Here is a 21,912-nt window from a genome sequence, read left to right as displayed (position 1 = left end):
CAATGATTAGCACAATCTTGAATCTGATTTATAATAGTCCCTATAAGACATTCACTCAAGTGGGGGAGAATTTTAATAACTGAATAAAGTAGGAGTCAATATAATTCACAGGTGGTCTTAAATGTTATGATATTTTGATTCGTAGTACTTTACATATCTTACTAATTATGACTTCTTTACAATAATTTTAAAGGTAGCTTGCATTACCTAAATATGAGTACTCACCAACTGATATTTTAAAAGAAAACACAAAGAGAAAAGAAAACCAGGCTTGAAACAGAAACCGTCCATTAAATACTCATCAAGATCTGAGAGAGCCACACTGAACGAGGTGTGCGTGATCACCTAAGACAGTAGCTTACATTTAGCCTTAAAGAGTCTAGAATTTCCTTCATTTAAAAGTAGTACATACAAAGCTACTTAAAATGTAGCAGATAAGTCCTACCTGAGAATGGTACATCTCTAAGAATGGTAGGAGCCCAGCCCCTCCAGAGGGAAATCCAACCATCTTCAGATACTTTCTTGCTGACAAATCGATGCAGTTCCTCATAAGAAAACTTCTTAGATTGCATCTTGGTTCTGATCAATTCCAGTGGACTTATTACAGTCACTGCGCCAACTGGTACAAAAGAAGCGAATACAACAAAAGCAAGCCATGCAGTACGAGAACATGCGTGCAGAAATGAGTATTTCATGCATTTTTATATTTTAAAATTTTATTCTGAAATATCTGCAAACTGTCTAGTATCTCATGATGGCAACATACTGGCTCAGATTTTTTTCCTTGATAAAGGTATTTCACATACCTTACTCTTTCAAGAGCAGGTCCACAGCCATTATACATCAACCAGGACTATTATAAACTTCACTTCCACTACACAGAGAAAAATGCCCTTCTGATTAAACTCTGAATCTCAGAGTGTATAAAGAAAATGATGAAAGATTCTGGCATTAATTAGACTCTGTTATTATCCTAAAATCTAGAATCTAAGGTCTACAATCTCACATCTGAGACTCTGTCCAAGAATTAACGGGATAGGCTGATCCCATCTGGTTCTGACGGCAGTCACCACACAATGTGACCACTAGAGCATAGGTGTCAGCATAGGAGGACAAACTATGATGCAAAATAAACCGTCACCAATACTCTGCTTGAAATTCTCCACGAATGTAAACATTTTAAAGCAAGCTTTAAGTAGAAATCAGAATGAAAATATTCTGAATTTATTACTTACGTCTGGCCATGATTCCAGCAACGATTGGTATGCAGCTTTCATTTTCTCCTAATTTAGATCTCAGAAGAGCAGTTAATTGATCATAGCAGGTAAAATAAATAACTGTGGCAGGAACTGCCATCACTCTGTTAGAACAAACGAAAAGATTGGTCCAACACTAGCAAAAGGCAGAAACATATTCTTAAGTTATTATGAAGCACAAGATACAGTCATACTGCATAGGTGCTCAGTCATGTCAGACTCTCTGAGACCCCATGGACTGCAGCCCACCATGCTCCTCTGTCCATGGGATTTCCCAGGCAAGTATACCAGAGTGGGTTGACATTTCCTTCTCCAGGGGCTCTTCCTGACCCAGGTATCAAACCCACATCTCTTGTGTCTCCTGCACTGGCAGGTGGGTTCTTTACCAACTGCACCACCTGGGAAGTACAAAATGAAGATCCTTCTATTTTACAGAAGCTGAAAACCACAGCAAATCAGCTATGAGATCAATTTTTCTTTAAGAATTAGCAGTGTTTAACTTAGACAACAAAAAGATGTAAAGTAGGTTTCTGCTCTCCAGAGATTTGTAATGTAGTAGGGAAGGGAAGTTTAGAGCACCCAGTCAGGTCAAAAATGTGAAAAGACAAATAAGTCGTCTTGACTTATTCTGTGTCTGGTCTTCATTCCCAACTACATATATTACGGTAACATGAAAATCACTAAAGTAAAAAATCTTGTAAAAATTACTTGTAAAAAAGTACAAGCACAATTATAAAATACTTTTGAACTGTGGACCATGTCATACCTGCTTATAACTGAAAATAATGTCACCAGAATTATACATACTCAAAGCAAATTCCAATGACATTCTTTCAAATGGAAATATCAACAGGGAGTTATTAATTAAACACAAAGTTGAAGGTACTATCATGTCATAAAGATTTAACGCAACAAGAAACCGGTCTCTGTTACTGGTCTAACCAAAGGACTTTCACAGACCACACATGGGAACGCCTAACACTCGACAGTGAAGTGTGGTGACGAGAACTTAGGAACAGGACTGACTGCTGCTCCTGGATCTAGCACCAACCTTACAACCTTAGGCACTGTTTAGAGTATGTGCTTCAAAACTGACTAATGTGCTCCATAACAAGATAAATCAGAAAGAAACGAGGCAGAGAAAGGCAAGGTATTAATTGGAATTTTTACATTCAGCCTTACTAGCTTGTCATGTGAATTCACGTAATAGCTAGTTAGTACAGAATTTCATTATCTGGAGAAGAAGTATAACTAGCACAATACCTCTCATTATTTTAGTAAAATAAAAACTCAAATGAACACTAATTCCTTAATTTCTGAACATGGAAAAATAAAGAATGCTTGTGCCCCAAATCCAGTATCTTCAGGAGGGCCTATTTGTCTACTTGACCTTGGGTCATCTTCAAGGAATTTAGCCCTTGAAATACTCCCTGTAACAAGGCTTTTCTGTATGTCTGGAGCACTAAACCAACTTGCCTGCATTGATTTGTGCAAATGATGTGAGTTTTGGTAAACATCTACCGCTTTTTGTGGGGCTGGAGTTTCAGTAACCACAGCCAGTCATGAACACAGCATGCTATATCATCAGCCCCCAGTGCAAACCCTAGACTCAGATTCAAGTGTGGGTAAGGCTGAACCCCTGCACTGGCCGCAGCGGCCCGGGGCTGGGAGAGGCAACATGCGCCCTGCGTGTCACAAGCGGGGTCTTGGCAGGAATCCGCCTGGCCAGCTCCTGTTGGGCCTCTCCCCTCACTGATTCCGCTTCATGCCTCTCCCCTCATTGATTCCAGTTCACGCCTCTCCCCTCACTGATTCCACTTCGTGCCTTTTGCGGTAATAAACCATAGACATTAGTATACATCCTGTGAGTGCTTCTAGCAAATCATTAAATGTGGGGTAGTGTGAGAGTCACAAAACAATGCTCTAGAAAATGAAAAGTTCTGATATTAACATGCATGATGTTGTCCCATCATACTGATAAGGCAAAACAAAACCACCACCATCACTAAGTAAGAAAAATACTAAATTTCAACTTACAACGTAGGAGGAAGGCCACTCCATAGGGATTTAATGCCCTCATTTCGAATGATTTTCAAAAAAGCATCCTAAAATTGTAATAGAAAAAAAGTGGTCAAAATAAACAAAAAAGCTTATAATGATAATTGGTATTTGATTCTTTTAAGCATTTATTTCTAAAATAAAAGCTTCCCAGATTTATATATGCCCATTCTTTAAAAAGGAAAAAAAAAGAATTTTTCTCAACTTCTAGACACAAATAATGCATTTCTAAATGACAGTTCCTGCTTACAAAATAAACCTATATTACTCAGCTTGGGATTGTTCTACTTAGGGCTGAGAAGCAATGTTTTTTGAAGATTATTATAAAAGGAAGTGGAGGGATGGCAGAAAGTTAGAATAACTCTCCTCTCAAATTATGAAATCTGAGAGAACATTATTTAAACCCAGTATTTGAAACCTCTCAGGAAGAACAAAAAGCAAGTAGAAGCTAGAGGGAACCTTACTGTTAAAAGTCAAAGTGCCATGAATGAGGTTTGCACATTTACAGCTTTTTGCCGATGGGAGCTGCAAGGAACAGTACATTTACTTGCTTGAGATAGCAAACACCAGAGTTCAGGCTCGTGTACTAATCAGAAAGTTAGAAGGGAAATCCTAGGAAAAGAGGCTACAGAGGACATGTTGTTGTTGCCATTTTAGTCGCTCAGTCATGTCTGACTCTGCGACCCCATGGACTGTAGCCCTCCAGGCTCCTCTGTCCATGGAATTCTCCAGGCAAGAACACTGGAGTGAGTTGCCATTTTCTTCTCCAGAGGACCTAAGCCCTTGAATTTAGAGACAAAGTTAGCCCCAAGATGCGGCTCACCACTCAATTGTGCAGCCCCAGGAGAAGACAACAAAAACAAACCAGACACCCCGTGGATGGCAGACGGGGTGGGAATTTCAGCTACAGCCCCCCACAGTGGTGCCTGAGTGTGAAGTCTGAATCTGGCCAAAGTTAACTGCCTTTTAGAACAGAACGGACTCTTGGGAAGAATATAAAAGAACCCAGAGTCTTTACAAAGCATTCTTCATAATGTTCACTATCCAATCAAAATTCATTAGACATAAAAAGAAACAAACGAAGCAGTAGTCATCAGAAACCAGCACTGAGATGATTAACATGAGGCTATCTGCAGATAAGAACTCCAAAACACCTATTATAAACATGTGCAAGGGTTACAAAGATGATCGATCCATAGTACGTGGACAAATTTGGAATTCAGCAAGGAAATAATTACTGTTAAAACTGACAAGTGAAAATTCTGAACCTGAAATGAAAAATTAACTAAGTGGGCTTAACAGCAGAAAGGAGACATCACGGAGTCACTGAAGACAAATCTAAAATTAAATCGGAAGAAGGAAGAGAAAACGAATGAAGAAAAATGTGAACTTCTCCGTGGTCCAGTGGTTAAGACTCTATGCTGTCAATGCTGAGGGTCCAGTTCAATCCCTGGTCAGGGACTGTGATCCAGCAACCCATGTGGCATGGCCAAATTAAAAAAAAACACAAAACTTTGGAAAAATGATCAGAGACTCAGAGATCTGAGGGTACAAAAATGATCAGAGGCCCAGAGACCTGAGGGGAAATATCAAGCACTATAGCACTAGTTTATGTGGAGTCATAGACAAAAGGAAAGAAAACAGAAGAGGAAATTACCTGATGCAAATATAAGCAAAAACCTCCCTGAATTAGTGAAACATATCAATTGACAGGGTCCCAAAATATCAAAAAAAAAAAAGAAAAAAGTGAATAAAAAAACAAAAAACAGTAGAGGAAAATGACAAAATACATATAGAGAATCCAGTTCAGTTACTCAGTCGTGTCCGAATCTTTGTGACCCCATGAATCGCAGCACGTCAGGCCTCCTGTCCATCACCAACTCCCAGAGTTCACCCAAACTCATGTCCATCGCGTTGGTGATGCCATCCAGCCATCTCATCCTCTGTCGTCCCCTTCTCCTCCTGCCCCCAATTCTTCCCAGCATCAGGGTCTTTTCCAATGAGTCAGCTCTTCACATGAGGTGGCCAAAGTATTGGAGTTTCAGCTTCAGCATCAGTCCTTCCAATGAACACCCAGGACTGATCTTCCTTGAAGTCCTTCTTGAAGGAACCCTCAAGGTCTTCTCCAACACCACAGTTCAAAAGCATCAATTCTTTGGCACTCAGCTTCCTTCACAGTCCAACTCTCACATCCATACATGACTACTGGAAAAACCATAGCCTTGACTAGACAGACCTTTGTTAGCAAAGTAATACCTCTGCTTTTCAATATGCTATCTAGGATGGTCATAACTTTCCTTCCAAGGAGTAAGCATCTTTTAATTTCATGGCTGCAATCACCATCTGCAGTGATTTTGGAGCCCCCAAAAATAATGTCTGACATTGTTTCCACTGTTTCCCCATCTATCTGCCATGAAGTGATGGAAACAGATGCTATGATCTTAGTTTTCTGAATGTTGAGCTTTAAGCCAACTTTTTTACTCTCCTCTTTCACTTTCATCAAAAGGCTTTTTAGTTCCTCTTCACTTTCTGCCATAAGGGTAGTGTCATCTGCATATTTGAGGTTATTGATATTTCCCCTGGCAATCTTGATTCCAGCTTGTGCTTCTTTCAGCCCAGCGTTTCTCACGATGTACTCTGCACAGAAGTTAAATAAGCAGGGTGACAATATACAGCCTTGACAGACTCCTTGTCCTATTTGGAACCAGTCTGCTGTTCCATGTCCAGTTCTAACTGTTGCTTCCTGACCTGCATACAGGTTTCTCAAGAGGCAGGTCAGGTGGTCTGGTATTCCCATCTCTTTCAGCATTTTCCACATTTTATTGTAATCCACACAGTCAAAGGCTTTGGCATACTCAGTAAAGCAGAAATAGACGTTTTTTCTGGAACTCTCTTGCTTTTTTGATGATTCAGCAGATGTGGGCAATTTGATCTCTGGTTCCTCTGCCTTTTCTAAAACGAGCTTGAACATCTGGAAGTTCACGGTTCATGTACTGCTGAAGCCTGGCTTGCAGAATTTTGAGCATTACTTTACTAGCATGTGAGATGAGTACAACTGTGTGGTAGTTTGAGCATTCTTTGGCATTGCTTTTCTTTGGGATTGGAATGAAAACTGACTTTTCCAGTCCTGTGGCCACTGCTGAGTTTTCCAAATTTGCTGGCATATTGAGTGTAGCACTTTCACAACATCATCTTTCAAGATTTGAAATAGCTCAACTGGAATTCCATCACCTCCACTAGCTTTGTTCATAGCGATGCTTCCTCAGGCCCACTTGACTTCACATTCCAGGATGTCTGGCTCTAGGTGAGTGGCAGAGATTTTAAAATTATCAGACTGGGGATTTTCAGTAACAATGATGAATATCAGTAGTATCAGAGGACTAGTAGTGGAGACCCGACAGTAATAAGGCCGCCTCACCAGAGGCAACGGAAATCACCGGGGGAGTCAGAAATTCCACTCCCACTGTCTTAGTCTGTTAAGGCTGCTGTAACAAAACATGACAGAGTGGGTAGCTTAGGAACATCATTAATTTATTTCTCAGTTCTCAAAGCCAGAAGTCCAAGATCCAGGTTCTACTAAGGTCAAATGAGGGCCCTGTTCTGGATTTCACACTTCTCATTGTGTCGTCACAAGGCAGAGGGGCGAGGAAGCTCTGCAGCCTCTCTTCTAAGGGCGTTAATCTCATTCATGAGGTCTCTGCCCTCATGACCTAATCAACTCCCAAAGGCTCCACGTCCTAAAACGACTGCATCAGGCATTAGGATTTCAACAATGAATTCTGGAGGGAACACAAACACTCAGACCACACCGTCCCACAGTGAAAGCCCCCGACTCCCACTCTGTGTGTCAGTGGAGGCTGACATGGAAGGAACACGGACTTCCAGCTCTACCAGCCTAATAACAAGGTGGCACCCTCTTCCTCTGAGCCGACAGTGTCAAAAGGGCCAACTGGCATATTTAAATGAGATTCAGAGCCTCATAATACTCAAAATTTCCTGGTTCCAATTTTTTTTTTTAAATCACTTGTCATTTTAAGAAGCAGGAAGAGGAAATTCCCTGGTGGTCCAGTGGTTAGAAACTGGCACTCTCATTGCCAGGGTGCCAGGTTCGATCCCCGGTTGGGGAACTAAGATCCTGCAAACCACTTGGTGCAGACAATAAATAAATAAACAAGAAGGAAGATGTCAAACTGAATGAAAGGAGACAATAAACAGACACCAAAAGTAAGACTGACAGGATTATCTGACAAAGGTTCTAGAGCAATCAACACAGAAATCACTGACTGATCACTTACAAGATGTCTGAAACAAATGAAACATTAGAACAGCTCAGCAAAGGAATATATACACAAAAACCTATATATCAAAATGGAATTTCACAACTGATACCACGGAAATACAAAGGATCATAACAGATTAATGACTATATGCCAGTAAAATGGATGACCAGGAAAAAAATGGAAAACTTCCTAAACCAGAAAGAAATACAAAATATGAATAAATGAATTACCAGAAATGAAATTAAATCAGTAATTTAACAACTTCCAATAGACAAAAGTCCATGACCAGATGGCTTCACAGGTGAATTCTAACAAATACTTGGAGAAAAGTTAATGCCCATCCTTCTGAAACTATTCCAAAAAACTGTACAGGAAGAAACACTTCCAAACTCATTCTGTGAGGCCAGCATCACCCTGATACCAAAAGCAGGCAAAGATGTCACACACAAAAAGAAAGTGGCAGGCCAGCATCACTGATGACACATATGCAAAAATCCTCAACAAAATCTTAGCAAACCAAATTTAATAATAAGATAAATGATGATCAAAAGGGGTCACACACCAGGATCAAGTGAGATTTATCCCAGGGATGAAAGAACAATTCGGAATCAATAAATCAATCAATGGCACACCATATTAACAGACTGAAGAATAAAACCATACGATGAGGACTTCCCTGGTGGCTCAGTGGTAAAAAATCTGCCTGCCAATGCGGGAAACACGAGCGTGATCCCTGATCAGGAAGCTCCCACATGCCAAGAAGGTCTATTAAGCCTGTGCTCTAGAGCCCAAGAGCCACCACTACTGAGCCCATGAGCCGCAACTCCTGAAGCCTGTGCCACCTAGAGCCTGTGCTCCACAAGAGAAGCCCCCGAAATGAGAACCCTGCGCACCACCAACTACAGAGTAGCCACCACTCCCTGCAACTAGATGGAAAACAAAAGCCTGCATAGCAACAAAGACCCAGCACAGCCAAAAATAAAGTTTACAAATGAATAAATACATAAAATAAAATAATTCAGCTAAAAATAAATGCATATGATCATCTCAATAGGGGCAGAAAAAGCTTTTTACACAATTCAACATTCTTTCATGATAAAAACCCTCAACAAAGTGGGTCTATGGTTACAGAGGGAACATACCTCAACACACTGTAAGCCACAGACAACAAGCCCACAGCTAACATCATAGTCAACAGTGCAAAGTTGAAAGCACCTCTGCTAAGATCAGGAAAAAGACAAGGATACACCTACTCTCATCACTCAACATGGTTTATTCAACATAGTTTTCAAAGTCCTAGCCACAGAAGAGAAGAAAAAAATACAAGAAATCCAAATTGGAAAGGAGGAAGTAAAACTGTCACCATTTACAGATGACAGGATATTAAACGCAGTAAATCCTGAAGATGCCAGCAGAAAACTACTGGAGCTCCTCATGAGTTCAATAAAGTTGCAAGATGCTAAATTAATATACAGAAATGTACTGCATTTCTAAACACTAAAAACTATCAACAAGGAAAACTACGGAAATTATCCCATTCACAGTCATATCAGAAGGAATGAAACACCTAGGAATAAATCTAACTAAACAAGGTGGTAAAATATTAATACCGAATTATTATAAGTTATAATTATAATAATACTGAATTGTTATATTATAATCAGAAAATTATAAGACCACAAATTGCAGGTGACTCAAACAGATGTTTTTTGATTGGAAGAATAATGTTAAAATGACCATACTACACAAGGCAATCTACAGATTCAATACAATTCCTATCAAAATGACAATGGCATTTTTTACTGAACTAGAACAAATATATTCTAAAATTTATATGGAAACACAAAAGATCCTGCATTGCCAAAACAATCTTGAGAAAGAAAAACAAAACTAGAGGTTATCATTATCGCTGATTCCAAACCACATTATAAAACTGCAGGCATCAAAACAGACCTCTAAGGTGGCAGAGTTGAAGGACATGCGCTCATCTTCTGCGAGAACTCCAAGATTCCAACTAGCTGCTGAGCAACCACTGAAAGGAGAATATTGGATCCCACCAAAAAATGATACCCCACATCCAAGGGTAAAGGAGAAGCCCCAACAAGATGGTGAAGTGAAGTCGCTTAGTCGTGTCCAACTCTTTGCAACGCCATGGACATTAGGCTCCTCCGTCCATGGGATTTTCTAGGCAAGAGTACTGGAGTGGGTTGCCATTTCCTTTTCCAGGGATCAAACCCAGGTCTCCCACATTGTAGACAGACACTTTCCGTCTGAGCCACCACTTGATCTTAGCCAGATGGTAGGAGGGGAGAAATCACATTTAGAATCAATCCCTATACCCGCCAGAGACGCTTGGAGGGCTCAAACAAAACCTTGTGTACATCAGGACCCAGAGACCCCACAGGAGACTGAGCCACGCCTGCCTTTGAGTGTTTGAGTGTCTCCTGCGGAGGCATGGGTCAACAGTGGCCTGTTGAGGGGACAGGGGCTCTGGCTGCAGCAGACCTGGGAGGCACAGCATGTGGCCTAAGGCCTCTTGGAGGAGGCTGCCATTAGCCCAACCATAGAGCCACCGAGCAGATGACCCACAAACTGGAGAACAGTTATACCAAAGAAGTCCTCGCACTGTTGCAAAAGTTCTAAGGCCCAAAGCAGATTTCTCAACCTGGGGATCCAGCAAAGGGACTGAGAATCCCCAGGGAACTTGACTTTGAAGGCCAGTGGGATTTGATTACAGAACTTCCACAGGACTGGGGACCAGACTCTTGGAGGGTACAACAAAAACTTGTGCACACCAGGACCCAGGAGAAAAGAGCAGTAACCCCATAAGACAGTGAGCCAAACTTGCCTAGGAGCATCCCAGAGTGTCCAGCAGAGGCATGGGTCAACAATGACCTGCTGTGGGGTCATGGCACCGAAAGGGAGGGAACACAGTCCCACCCATCAGCAGAAAATTGGATTAAAGATTTACTGACCCACCCATTACAGCAAGATCCAGATTCACCCACAGCCAGTCCCTCCCATCAGAAACCTTCCACAAGCCTCTTACCTTTATCCATCAGAGGGCAGACAGACTGAAAACCACAATCACAGAAAACTAACCAAACTGATCACATGGATCACAGCCTTCTCTAACTCAATGATACTATCAGCCATGCCATGTAAGACCACCCAAGACAGATGGTTCTTGGTGGAGAGTTCTGGCAAAACATGGTCCACTGGGGAAGAGAATGGCAAACGACTTAAATATTCTTGCCTTCAGAACCCCATGAACAGCATGAAAAGGCAAAAAGATATGACACTGAAAGATGAACTCCCCAGGTTGGTAGGTGCCCAGTTGTGACTGAAGAAGAGTGGGGAAATAGCTCCAGAAAGAACGAAGAGGCAGAGCCAAAGCAAAAACAATGCCCAGTTGTGGATGTGACTGGTGATGGAGGTAAAGTCCGATGCTGTAAAGAACAATACTGCATAGGAACCTGAAGGATTATGTCCATGAATCAAGGTAAATTGGAAGTGGTCAAACAGAAGATGGCAAGAGTGAACACTGACATTTTAGGAATCAGTGAACTAAAATGGACTAGAGTAGGCAAATTTAATTCAGATGACCATTATATCTACTGCTGTGGGCAAGAATCCCTTAGAAGAAATGGAGTAGCCCTCACACTCAAAAAAACACTCTGAAATGAAGTACTTGGGTGCAATCTCAAAAACGACAGAATGATCTCGTTTTGTTTCCAAGGCAAAGCATTCAATATCACAGTGATCCAAGTCTATACCCCAACGACCAATGCCAAAGCAGCTGAGGTTGAATGGTTCTGTGAACACCCACAAGGCCTTCTAGAACTAACACCAAAAAAAGATGTCCTTTTCATCAAAGGGGACTGGAATGAAAAAGTAGTTAGTTAAGAGGTACCTGGAGTAACAGCCAAGTTTGGCCTTGGAGTACAAAATGAAGCAGGGCAAAGGCTAACAGAGTTTTGCCAAGAGAACACACTGGTCATAGCAAACACTCACTTCCAACAACATAAGAGACGACTCTACACATGGACATCACCAGATGGTCATTACCGAAATCAGATTGATTATATTCTTTGCAGCCAAAGATGGAGAAGCTCAATACAGTCAGCAAAAACAAGACTGGGAGCTGATTGTGGCTCAGATCATGAATACCTTATTGCAAAAGACAGACTTAAATTGAAGAAAGCTGGGGAAACCACTAGACTATTCAGAAATGACATAAATCAAATTCATTACGATTATACAGTAGAAGTGACAGATAAATTCAAGGGATTAGATCTGATAGAGTACCTGAAGAACTATGGATGGAGGTTGTAACACTGGATAGGAGGTGGTAAGCAAAATCATCCCCAAGAAAAAGAATGCAAAAGGCAAAATGGTTGTCTGAGGAGGCCTTACAAATAGCTGAGAAAAGAACAGAAGCTAAAGGCGAAGGAGAAAAGGAAAGATATACCCATGTGAATGCAGAGTTCCAAAGAGCAAGGAGAGATAAAAGAGCCTTCCTAAGTGATCACTGCAAAGAAATAGAGGAAAACAATAGAATGGGAAAGACTAGAGATCCCTTCCAAGAAAATTAGAAATATCAAGGAAATATTTCATGCAAAGACGGGCACAATAAAGGACAGAAACGGTATGGACCTAAAAGAAGCAGAAGAGATTAAGAAGAGGTAGAAAGAATACACAGAAGAACTATACAAAAAAGATGTTAATAACCCAGATAACCATGACAGTGTGATCACTCACCTAGAGCCAGACATCCTGGAATGTGAAGTAAAGTGGGCCTTAGGAAGCATCACTATGAACAAAGCTAGTGGAGGTGATGGAATTCCAGTTGAGCTATTTCAAATCCTAAAAGATGATGCTATGAAAGTGCTGCACTCAATATGCCAGCAAATTTGGAAAACAAAGCAGTGGCCACAGGACTGGAAAAGTCAGTTTTCATTCCAATCCCACAGAAAGGCAATGCCAAAGAATGTTCAAACTACCATACAATTGCACTCATCTCACATGCTAGTAAAGTAATGCTCAAAATTCTCCAAGCCAGGCTTCAGCAATATGTGAACCGTGAACTTCTAGATGTTCAAGCTGGTTTTAGAAAAGGAAGAGGAAGCAGAGATCAAATTGCCAACAACTACTGGCAAGTGTTGAAAAAAGCAAGAGAAATTCCAGAAAAACATCTACTTCTGCTTCATTGACTACGCTAAATCCTTTGACTGTGTTCACTTCAGTTCAGTCGCTCAGTCACGTCTGACTCTTTGCAACCCCACGGACTGCAGCACGCCAGGCCTCCCTGTCCATCACCAACTCCCAGAGTTTACTCAAACCCATGTCCATTGAGTCAATGATGCCATCCAATCATCTCATCCACTGACTGTGTAGATCACAACAAACTCTGGAAAATTCTTAAAGAGATGGGAATACCAGACCACCTCAACTGCCTCCTGAGAAATCTGTATGCAGGTCAAGAAGCAACAGTTAGAATTTGACATGGAACAATGGACTTGTTCAAAATTGGGAAAGGAGTACATTAAGGCTGCATATCATCACCCTGCTTATTTAACTTATATTCAGAGTACCTCATGAGCAATGCCAGGCTGGATGAAGCACAAGCCGGAATCAAGATTGCCAGGAGAAATATCAATAACCTCAGAAATGCGGATGACAGTATCCTTGTGGCAGAAAGCAAAGAGGAACTAAAGAGCCACTAAAGTGAAAGAGGAGAGTGAAAAAGTTGGCTTAAAACTCAACTTTCAAAAGACTAAGATCATGGCATCTGGTCCCATCACTTCATGGCAAATAGATGGGGCAACAGTGGAAACAGTGAGACTTTAGTTTCCTGGGTTCCAAAACCGCTGCAGATGGTGACTGCAGCCATGAAATGAAAAGATGCTTGCTCCTTGGAAGAAAAGTCATGACCAATCTAGATAGCATATTAAAAAGCAGAGACATTACTTTGCCAACCAATCTCCGTATAGTCAAAGCTATGGTTTTTCAGTAGTTGTCTATGGATGTGAGAACTGGATCATAAAGAAAGCTGAGTGCCGAAGAATTGATGCTTTTGAACTGTGGTGTTGGAGAAGACTCTTGAGAGTCTCTTGGACTGCAAGGAGGTCAATCCAGTCCATCCTAAAGGAAATCAATCCTGAATATTCACTGGAAGGACTGAAGCTGAAGCTCCAACACTTTGACCACCTGATGCAAAGAACTGACTCACTGGAACAGACCCTGACTCTGGGAAAGATTGAAGGCAGAAGGAGAAGGGGACAAGAGAGGATGAGATGGTTGGATGGCATCACCGACTCAATGGATATGAATTTGAGCAAGCTCCGGGAGACGGTGAAGGACAAGGAAGCCTGGTGTGCTGCAGTCCAGGGGGTTGAAAAGAGTCAGATACAACTGAGCGACTGAACATCAACAACAAATGTGTACAATGGATAGCTAGCAGAAACCTGCTATAAACCACAGGAAGCTGAGCTCTGTGATGACCTAAATGGATGGGAAAGAGGTGAGGAGGAGGGAAGTCCAGGAGGGTTAGGATATATGTACACATATAGCTGATTCACTTTATTGTACAGAAGAAACTACACAACATTGTAAAGCAATTATAATCCAATACTTTGGCCATGTGATGCAAAGAACTGGATCATTGGAAAAGACTGATGGTGGGAAAGATTGAAAGCCAGAGGAGAAGGGGATTACAGAGGATGAGATGGCTGAATGGCATCACCAACTCAATGGACATAAGTTTAAGCAAGCTCCAGGAGTAGGTGATGGACAGGGAAGCCTGGCATGATGCAGTCCACGGGGTGGCAAAGAGCTGGACACGACTGAGAGACTGAACTGACTAACTGAATCACAACAATATGGTACTGGCCGGAAACAGACACAGATCAACAGAACAGAATAGAGAGCTCAGAAATGAACCCACAACTATATAAGCAATTAATCTATGATAAAAGGGGCAAGAATACACTGTGTGGGCAAGACTGCCCCTTTAATAAACAGTGTTGGGAAAACCGGACAGCTACATGTAGAAGGACCAAATTGGACTACTCTCTCACACCAGGTACAAAAATAAATTCAAAATACATTAAAGGCTTATATCTAAGACATGAAACCAAAAAACTTACAGAAGAAAGCACAGGCAGTAAACTAGAGTGCCACAACAAGAGAATTTGTGGCAATGAGACACCTGAGCACCACAACTACAAAGTAGCCCCCGTACAAGCTCGCTGCAACCAGAGAAAGCCCTCGTGCAGCAACAAAGACCCAGCACCCACAAAAACAAACGTTAAACTTCCAAAACACTTTATATGGAAAGACAAAGGAACTTTAGAAATAGCTAAAACAACTTCCGAAAAGAAAAATAAGAATAAAGCAGAAGGAATCTACTGATTTCAGGATTTACTCTACAGCTACACTAATTAAGACCGTGTGGTACTGATATAGGTAATAGATAAATGTTACAGGATAAACAACCTATAAATAGATTCACACAATATGCCCAAATGATTTCTGACAAAGTGCAAAAGCATCTTAATGGAGGAACGATACCTTCTGAACAAAAGCAATTGGACAACCATAGTGTAAAATAAACAAAAAAGAAGAAACTTCAACCTCAAATCTATAGATTATAAAAGAATGACTCAAAATGGATCAAGGACTTTAAAAATAGGAGAAAATCTTCAGATCTAAGAGTAAATAAAGAGTTCTTAGATTTGACACCAAAACCATGATCTATAAAGTAAAAACTAACTGGACTTCATCAAAATTAAAAACTTTTACTCCATGAAAGACTTTGCTTAAGAGGATAAAGGGGGAAGGTAGAGAGTGGGAAAAAATATTTAGTAATTTAGTAACTACATATTCAACAAAGGACTAGTATCTAGATAATACAAGGAGTACTCAAAACTTAACAGTAAAAATATAAACAGTTCAATTAGAAAATGGGCAAATGATATGAAGAGTCATTTCACTGAAAAGGATAAACTGATGGCTAATAAACATATGAACAGATTTTCAACATCAGTAGCCACTACAGAAAATGTAAATTAAAACCACAATAAGGTATTACTACATACTTATCAGAACTGCTAAAATGAAAATAGTAACAACACCAAATGCTAGTGAGGATGTGGAGAAGTTAGAACAGTCATACACTGCCACTAGGAATGTAAAATGATACTATCAGTCTAGTAAACAGGTTGGCAGTTTCTTAAACCATGAACAGGCAACTACCATATGACCCAGAAACTCATGGATATTTACTCCAGAGAAATGAAAACTTACCATGATATTATAATTAAGAAAATATATACATTTTGGTCTTAATCCATGGATCCTGGCACACAGCTCCAAAATTCCTATAATTTCCTAACTGACATAGAGCAAAGGTATAAAAACGGTATGAATTTAACAGAAGCAGAAGATATGAAGAAGAGGTGGCAAGAAAACACAGAAGAATTATACAAAAAACATCTTAATGACCTGGATAACCACAATGGTGTGGTCACTCACCTAGAGCCAGACACTGGAGTGTGAAGCCAAGTGGGCTTTAGGAGGCATTACTATAAACAAAGCTAGTGGAGGTGAAGGATTTCCAGCTGAGCTACTTCAAATCCTTAAAGATGATTCTGTTCAAGTGCTGCATTCAATATGCCAGCAAATTGAGAAAACTAAGCAGTAGCCATAGGACTGCAAAAGGTCAGTTTTCATTCCAATTCCATTAACGAACAATGCCAAAGAATGTTCCAACTACCACACAACTGAGCTCATTTTACATGCTAGCAAGGTAACGCTCAAAATTCTTCAAGCTAGGCTTCAACAGTATGTGAACCAAGAACTTCCAGATGTACAAGCTGGATTAAAATAGGCAGAGGAAGCAAAGATCAAATTGCCAACATCCTTTGGATCATAGAAAAAGCAAGGGAATTTCTGAAAAAAATATCTACTTCTGCTTTCTTGACTATGCCAAAGCCTTTTACTGTGTGGATCACAAAAAACCGTGGAAAATTCTTCAAGAGATGGGAACACCACACCACCTGACTTGCTTCCTGAGAAATCTGGAGGTCAAGAAGCAACAGTTAGAACCAGACATGGACCAACAGACTGGTTCCAAATCGGGAAAGGAGCACGTCCACACAGTGTATTGTCACCTTGCTTATTTAACTTATATGCAGATTACATCATGAGAAGTGTTAGCCTGGATGAAGCACAAGCTGGAATCAAAATTGCCGGGAGAAATATCAATAACCTCAGATATGTAGATGACACCACCCTTATGACAGAAAGCAAAGAACTAAAGAGCCTCTTGATGAAAGTGAAAGAGAAGAGTGAAAAAGTTGGCTTAAAACTCAACATTCAGAAAACTAATATCACAGCATCTGGTCCCATCACTTCATGGCAAATAGATGGGGAAACAGTGGAAAAAGTGACAGCCTTTATTTTTGGGGCTCCAAAATCACTGCAGATGGTGACTGCAGCCATGAAATTAAAAGACGCTTGCTCCTTGGAAGAAAAGCTATGACAAACCCAGACAGCATATTAAAAAGCAGAAACATCGCTTTGCTGACAAAGGTCAGTATAGTCAAAGCTACAGTTTTTCCATAGTCATCTACAGATGTCGGAGTTGGACCAGAGAGAAGCCTAAGTGCCAAAGAATTGATGCTTTCAAGCTATGGTGCTGGAGAAGACTCTTGAGAGTCCTTTGGACAGCAAGGAGATCAAACCAGTCAATCCTAAAGGAAGTCACCTCAATATTCACTGAAAGGACTGATGCTGAAGCTCTAATAGTTCAGCCCCCTGATGCAAGGAGCCAACTCATTGGAAAAGACCATGATGCTGGAAAAGATTGAGGGCAAGAGAAGGTGGCAATAGAGGATTAGATAGTTGGATGGCATCATCGACTCAAAGGACATGAGTTTGAGCAAACTCAGGGAGATGGTGAAGGACAGGGGAGCCTGGTGTCCCACAGTACATGGGGTTGCAAAGTCAGACACGACTGAGTGACTGAACAGCAAGGAATGCTGCCTCCATTAAAATCTCTGAAGAAAGGCATTTGGAGGCTTCCAGGCTGGTGAGCATAGGGAGGTGCTGGGAGAATGACAGGCCTGGAGAGGACGCAGAAGCTCCATGCCTCCCCTAAGTCCTGCCCTGTGCACCTCTTCTATCTAGCTCTTCCTGAGTTGTGTCCCTTCATAATAAACTAGTAATCTCTTAAGTAAATTTCCTTCCTGAGTTCTGCAAGCTGTTCTAGCAAATTACTGAACCCAAGGAAAGGATCGTGGGGACTTCTGTCTTTTGACTTGCAGCCGGTCAGTCAGAAGCATGGGTGATAACCTGACCTTGAGAGTGGTGTCTGAAATGGGACAGTCCCGTGGGAGCTGACAAGTAACTCCAGGTAGATGGTGTCAGAATTGAGTTAAACTGCAGAACACCACTGGTCTGAACTAGAGGACTGCTTGGTAGGGGGAAAAATACCACTAATCTGTTCAGAAGAATCCTGAGTGTTCAGAGAGAAAAACAGCGAGTAGTTTTTTCTTGTACGTTGACACCAAAACCTGTGAATGAATGTATGCAGCAGTCTTATTCAGAGTCAAAAATTGGATATCACTTGAAACAAACTATGGTATATCCATACCATGTAATACTAGTGAGTAGTAATAAAAAGGAGCAAACTTGATACATTAAACAACTTGAATGAATCTTTAGACAATTAAAATAAGTCAGAAGTACCAATCCCAAAATGTCCTATTATAATTCCATTTATAGAACATTCTTAAGATGACAAAATTATGTAAACTGGAGAACAGGCTAGTGGTTGGTAGGAGTTAAGAAGTGGGTGTGACTACAGAAGGGAAATAGGAAGGATCCCTGGATGACAGAATTGTTCTGTATCTTCAGTCTATCAATGTCAACATCCTGATGGTCATATTGTACTCATCCTGTTACATGTTAGCAACTGGGAGAGGGTACACAGGGTCTGTCTCTGAATATTTTTCTTAAAATTATATATGATCTACAAGCATTTCAAAATTTTAAAAGTCTACTCCTTTTTTCCCCATATATAAGAGAGCATAAACAGATGAACATAAAGTTAACAAAGAATTGAAAGTAAAAAAAGTCCTTCCCCTCTCCTGCTTCAATGTCTACCTTTTAACTGTGTGCTAACTACATGATGGACTTTTTACTCTCTTGCAACTGCTGAAACTCTCATATAGAAGAATAAACATAAGAATAAAAAACATGCTGTGATTATAAATAATGTAATCTCTTTACCAATGTTCCCTGGAAACGTCCTGGCTTCTTATACCATGCTTTGTTGCCTTCCTCTTCACAGACACACAGATGATCCATAAGTCCGTTACTATATAGAAAACATTTTCCTAACAAAGAAGATTACAATGGTCAACAATTATTTCACACAAGTGTATTATTTTTACAGAGGATCAAATTAAAAATACCAGGAGCAGGATGAACAAGACACAATTTTGTCTTCACCTTTTAGGATGAAACAAACAATCTGATTTGTTTAATGACAGCACTGGGCTCTAAACTCACAGTGGTGAAAAGCAATTGAATAAGTTACTGGATTCTGTGTGCAGGTCTATAGTCAAAAAATGTACACAGAAAAAAATTATCTTCAGTTATCTGAGGGAATGGAGAGGAAAGATAAGAGGAAAACCTCTTTGCAAAGACAGTATGGGTGTGCGTCTTCTCTATCTGATCAGAACTCTGTGGTATGTAAGGGAGATTCTGACCAAAATGCATTATGAAACAATGCATATCTGAATCTTAAAAGAGCTCAGTACAAGGAAAAAATTATATTAACTATATGAGGTGATGGGTGCTGGCTAAACTTATTGTGGTAATCATTTTTCAATATATACATACATGAAATCATTATACTGCACTCCTAAAACTAACACTATGTTCTCTATCAATTACATCTCAACTGAAAAAAGTAGATCATGAAAAAATGTTTTCATAATCTCAACCCATGCAAATAAAGCTATGCTTTGTCCCTTCCTCTGTATTTTTACTGCTTAATCTAGACACTGGCCAGCTCCCTCCTAATTGACTACAACTTTTTCTAATAATGATTCCTTCCCATTATTGGATTCATTCTTGCTCCCATAATTGTCTTCCCCACTTAATCATATATAATTCTGTCAGTTTCATAATACACTGGTCTACCTTTAATATACAGGAAACTGCTCTGCTTTTCATCCTTTCCTACAATCCACCTATTCTTTCATCTACCTGAATACCTGCTGTTCATTCTGTCTCCCTGATACACATTCAACAGAGTGGAATTTATGTATGAACTTTTTTACAGTCTGTTTTCTGCTATTTAAACACATTTGAAATGACATTATCTTTATAAAAACCGCAAAATACAGATCAAGGAATTGTTATTTTGCCTATCTAATAAAAACATATAACTAGTCTTCTCAAAGTCCACATAAGCTCTAATGTCCAGCAATTAACCAAGCTGCTTGATAAAATATTGAATTTCCTATTACTATTCAAGCAACAATTCGATGCCTATTGGAGGAATACTGTAGGATGGGCACAGCTCTTGGACTAAAGTAGGAAGCTAGATTCAAGGTCCCTTATAAGTAAAATTCTGTTCTTACTTGTGAGGCATACACTGAAATACAAAACTGTCCTCTTCATTTGCTAGTAGGTTCATCAAAGTGTTACATGTGTTACATATATGCACACATATACACACAGCCTGTTGACTCTCGAACAACAGGAGTCTAACTGGGAGGGTCTACTTATACAGATTGTTTTCAATAGTAAATACCACAGTGTTACACGATCTGCAGTTGGCTGAATCCAAGGATGAGGAACTACAAAAACAGAGGAATTATGGACACTGAGGGCCAACTGTAAATTATAGGCAGATTTTCAGCTACACCAATGGTGGGCAACATTAACCTCATTCTTCAAGGGTCAACTGTACTTGTTTTCTGCCTAGACTTCATCAGGTATAACTAAGAAATGAGGAAAATGTTTCCGCATGAAGATAAAGGCATCAGTTTTCAAAAACTGGCAAAAAGGGAATATTATTTTTTTTTTAAATGAATGCAGTGACATTTAAAAACCTAACATAACATTTTCAGGATAAGCTGAACACATACCTTTGGGGAATGGGTTGTTTTGGGCTTGGAGTCGAATTTTAACAACATCAAAGGGTGTCACTATGAAGATACATAAAATTTCAATTAACAAGTGATATCTGTAATTTGCATAGATGTTTGTCCAAAGAAAATACACCACATGATACCTATATAATGGTTAAAACTATTTATCATAAAGTGGTTTTAAGTGTTAACATTCTAATTTTTTGCACTTGAATTTTGTTTAAAGAGGACCAATGAGAAAATGTAGTTACTTCTTTCACAGGTACTAAACTCTCATTTCGGAGAAGGCAATGGCACCCCACTCCAGTACTCTTGCCTGGAAGATCCCATGGATGGAGAAGCCTGGTAGGCTACAGTCCATGGAGTCGCTAAGAGTCGGACATGACTGAGCAACTTCACTTTCACTTTTCACTTTCATTCATTGGGGAAAGAAATGGCAACCCACTCCAGTGTTCTTGCCTGGAAAATCTCAGGGACGGGGAAGCCTGGTGGGCTGCCGTCTATGGGGTCGCAGAGTCGGAGACGACTGAAGCAACTCAGCAACAGCAGCAAACTCTCATTTATACTATTTCTACAGCTATAATATCATTAACATTAAAGCTAAAATACTAGTATTTGTAAGAAAATGTTATCTAAGATAAAAGTGAATGTTCCAAAAGACCACTTAAATATCTAAAGATAACTATGTATTACAAGTAATCAATAATCCAATAATATAAGTCTCCCTATATTAAAGTCTCCCTCTGTTAAATTCACCTGCATCAAATAAAAACCACAGGTATTGAAAATTTGAGTAAGCTAGCCATAACTCATTCTTGCTATCATATTGTGTTACTCTACATGGGAACAGTGCAGCAAAGGAAAATGGGCATTATGGTCTGAAGTAAAATACTATATTCTAAAGCAATTAGTTTACATTTGTTCTAACCATCTTGGGCTTCCTGGTGGCTCAGACAGTAATGAGTCTGCCTGCAATGTAGGAGGCTCAGGAAGATCCCATGGAAAAGAAAATGGCCACCCACTCCAATATTCCTGCCTGGAGAATTCCATCGACAGAGAAGCCTGCTGGACTACACTCCATGGGATCACAAAGGGTCAGACACGACTGAGAGATGAACACCTGCTATCTTATTTAAATAAACTAGCCAA

The 21,912-nt window shown here is 40.2% G+C and overlaps 1 protein-coding gene across 2 annotated transcripts in view; it reads right to left on the bottom strand.

Moving 5' to 3' along the window:
- LOC138079819 (mitochondrial glutathione transporter SLC25A40) overlaps window positions 1-21,912 on the bottom strand; it is a 76,368-nt gene that overhangs the window by 10,893 nt on the left and 43,563 nt on the right. The window contains exons 4-8 of one of the 2 annotated variants that reach the window (XM_068972518.1): window positions 20,761-20,820; window positions 18,890-18,996; window positions 3,294-3,361; window positions 1,236-1,360; window positions 446-619 (exon numbers count right to left, since the gene is read on the bottom strand). In XM_068972518.1, coding sequence (XP_068828619.1) covers window positions 446-619; window positions 1,236-1,360; window positions 3,294-3,361; window positions 18,890-18,996; window positions 20,761-20,820 — 534 coding nt within the window. The remainder of the gene's footprint in view (window positions 1-445; window positions 620-1,235; window positions 1,361-3,293; window positions 3,362-18,889; window positions 18,997-20,760; window positions 20,821-21,912) is intronic. The other variant, XM_068972519.1, reaches the window with a different exon arrangement.

Source organism: Capricornis sumatraensis, chromosome 5 (assembly GCF_032405125.1).
Source record: "Capricornis sumatraensis isolate serow.1 chromosome 5, serow.2, whole genome shotgun sequence".
Lineage (NCBI taxonomy): Eukaryota > Metazoa > Chordata > Mammalia > Artiodactyla > Bovidae > Capricornis > Capricornis sumatraensis.
Note: the sequence above shows the minus strand (reverse complement) of the source record. Positions and strands in the feature narration are given on the sequence as shown.